Consider the following 3,096-nt stretch of genomic DNA (forward strand, 5'->3'; position numbering starts at 1 on the left):
CCCATACATATATAACCTATTGTTACGACTAGTAGTCGGAACTTAATACACTTAAAAAGTACTTAATATGCATGAACTTATGCGCTTAAAAAAGAACAAATATACTTTAAAAATATGCACTTCATTTTTTTTTAACGCTAACATTTTCTTAAATAAAGATATTTTACTAAATATACTCGTACATTACAACAGTAAAATTTTTATTAGTATATGATACTAAGCTAAACACAATTTCTAAGTATAAAAATATAAAATAAAATAAAATAAAATAAATAGCATGACATTTGAAATTTTCTTTCTACATTTTCCCATTAAATTATATATCTATCTGTAAAGCATAAATAAACATTAGAAAAAACGCTTAAAACCCAGTTCATAAGTATGAAATACTTTTTTTTTTATATATAGTCGATGTGAATGAAATTTTAAATGTGTACCTCACATAAAATCGATTCCTTAAATACGGATTCAGGAGGGGACGATTACTCTCTTCGTCACCCCTAAGATACGCTCCTGTGTCTACCTGAAATGATCTAAAACTGCACATACGATAGACCGAAATGAATTTGCTTCGGGAATACGCACACTGGACCACGACGAAAACGCGCAGAGATTCGGGTGACGCAGACCGTCGAGCACGCGACCTACTCCTGCGATCCTGGTACTAAGGCGCCCACATTCACCCACTGAACATGTATTGTTGTAACTGTATTTATATATTTATTTATATAACTTATAAATATTATTATGTTATACCTACAGATATACCTACTTAAAATTATAATGTATATTTGTATGTTTATAAGTCATTGATTTAAATACAATTAACAAACGTTCACGTAGTTAAGTATAATCATTATTTATATTTGTATATTTTTTGGGTGTGTTACTTTCTCAGAATAGTCGATCCATTCTACTGAAAACCCTGCACTGTTAATCATGGATAATCATGAAAGTCATATTTCATTAGAGTGTATTGATAAAGCTAAATCCAATGGCATCACAATCTTAACATTGCCCCCACATTGTAGCAATCGAATGCAGCCATTAGATGTTAGTATTTATGGGCCTTTTAAATCTTTTTATAATCATTCAGTAGATTATTGGCTACAGGCACACCCTGGAAAAACAATATCAATATATGAAGTAGCAGCTTGTGTTGGAAAAGCATTTGAAAAGTCTATGACTCCATCCAATATAAAATCTGGTTTTAAATCCACAGGAATTTTCCCTTACGATAAGTTTATTTTTAATGATGATGATTTTCTTGTCAGTTCTGTCACTGACAGACAAGAATCTCAACAAGTGTCAACAGATAATAACTCCACAAGTCCTAGTTTAGTCAATATTAGTCCAACTGAAGCTTCAACTAGTAAAACTTTTGTAAGCCCTGAAGACCTAAGAGGATATCCAAAAGCTGAAGCCCGAAAAACCAGAGTAAACAATCGCCGAAAAGGTAAAAGTACAATTGCAACAGATACTCCAGAGAATGATTCAACTGAAGAAAATAATACAAATAAAATTAAACATTTCCCAAAAAAAAATAAAATTAAAAAAATCTATTTTCAAATGAAATAAAACAAAAGCCGCCATCTTCAGATGAAGAAGATATCTGTGGAAAAATTACACCAACTGTAGTTACATCTGAAGATGAAATTGATTATGAAGACCTCACTACCTACGATGAGCTTGCAAAGGAACCAAAAGAAGGGGACTATGTTTTAGTTCAGTTTAAAACAATTAAAGAGGGCACTGTTTACTATGTAGGAAAAATAATAAAAGAAAAAGATGAAGAGACTGATGTAGAAATATCTTTTTTAAGAAGATATAAAAAATCATTTGAAAAGTTTCATATGCCTGATGTTCCTGACTTAGCATCTGTTTCTGTTAAGGATGTTTTACAAATTCTTCCTAAACCAAAGGTTGTGGGTCATACTAAAAGACAGCAATCATACTTAATGTTTGAAGTTGATCTCAGTAATTTCAATTTAAAATAATTAGTAATTTTACATAAAATATAATTTCTACTTTAAATTAAGTGTAATAAATTATACAGAAATTCTTACCTACATTTCTTTTAAGTTTTTTTTTACATTTAGTTGACTTTGAAAACATAAGACTGTTAAACTTTTAATATTTACCTATAATTTCTTTTAAATAAATTGATTTGTTGTTGATTTGTTTTTTAGTTGTAAGTTTAAAACTGTTTAAAATGAAACATTACAATTTTAATATTTACCTATAATTTCTTTTAAAAAAATTTATTTGTTGTTGATTTGTTTTTAGTTGTAAGTTTAAATAGCTGAAAATGAGACATAAGACTGTCAAAATGTAAAAATGTTTACCTTTAATTTGTTTTAACTAGAAACTACCTACATTTATTTGTTATTGAAAAATGTTGTTATTTTGTTAAATACAGGACATATTTATTTGATATTGGTTATTTTTTAGTTGGAAGTTGAAATTAATACTGTGAAAACTATTACCTATACTATTCATTTTTAAAATAAAGGACATATTTAATTAATTGTTGGCTGATTATGAAACACAACACTTAAAACTTAAAATGTTATGTAAAAACATAAACATTTAACTATAATAAACATTATATATAGTGTAAAATAATAAAATAATGTATTTGCAATCAAGAAGTTAGTGTAATTTACAGCTAATTTTAATTGCATTAAATTATTCAAAATGAGTAAACATTATTTTAAAATTAGATTGGGTGAATTCTTATATAATACCATATTTTAATATAGTTTTGTGCGTGTCTCACTGTGTACTAATTGGTGTCTCACTGTGTACTGGGTCGGGGTACAGTGAGTGAGACAGCAATTTAAAATTAACTATTTTGATAATATCTTAAAATATATTTAAGTTATGAGTTATGTTATTACATCATTTAAATGCTTAACACAATTTTTAAAATAAATCATATATACACAAAATCATAAAAATTATTAATTTCAATGATATAAGGAAAAGAAAAAAAAATGTCTCACTGTACCCCGGCTCCCCTATACTGTTAATTTATAGTTTATATTATTCTTACCACCACTGCCGTTCTCATGTTCATTGTTGACATTGTTAAAA

General features: G+C 27.7%; 1 protein-coding gene across 1 annotated transcript; it reads left to right on the forward strand.

Moving 5' to 3' along the window:
* Positions 1 to 939: 939 nt before the first annotated feature.
* Positions 940 to 1,997, forward strand: LOC112680989. The gene is made up of 2 exons (XM_025551255.1): positions 940 to 1,456; positions 1,600 to 1,997. Exons 1-2 carry the CDS (start codon positions 940 to 942, stop codon positions 1,995 to 1,997), a joined length of 915 nt encoding a protein of 304 aa, XP_025407040.1.
* Positions 1,998 to 3,096: the final 1,099 nt, after the last annotated feature.

Source organism: Sipha flava, unplaced genomic scaffold (assembly GCF_003268045.1).
Source record: "Sipha flava isolate LNK unplaced genomic scaffold, YSA_version1 18332_pilon_pilon, whole genome shotgun sequence".
NCBI classification, from domain to species: domain Eukaryota; kingdom Metazoa; phylum Arthropoda; class Insecta; order Hemiptera; family Aphididae; genus Sipha; species Sipha flava.

What these genes read in the sequence shown, in the direction of transcription:
- LOC112680989 (XM_025551255.1), top strand. Translation starts at nt 940, where the DNA reads ATGGATAATCATGAAAGTCATATTTCATTAGAGTGTATTGATAAAGCT. An exon ending in AGTAAACAATCGCCGAAAAG is followed by an intron (nt 1,457 to 1,599) that starts GTAAAAGTACAA and finishes CGCCATCTTCAG; the next exon opens with ATGAAGAAGATATCTGTGGA.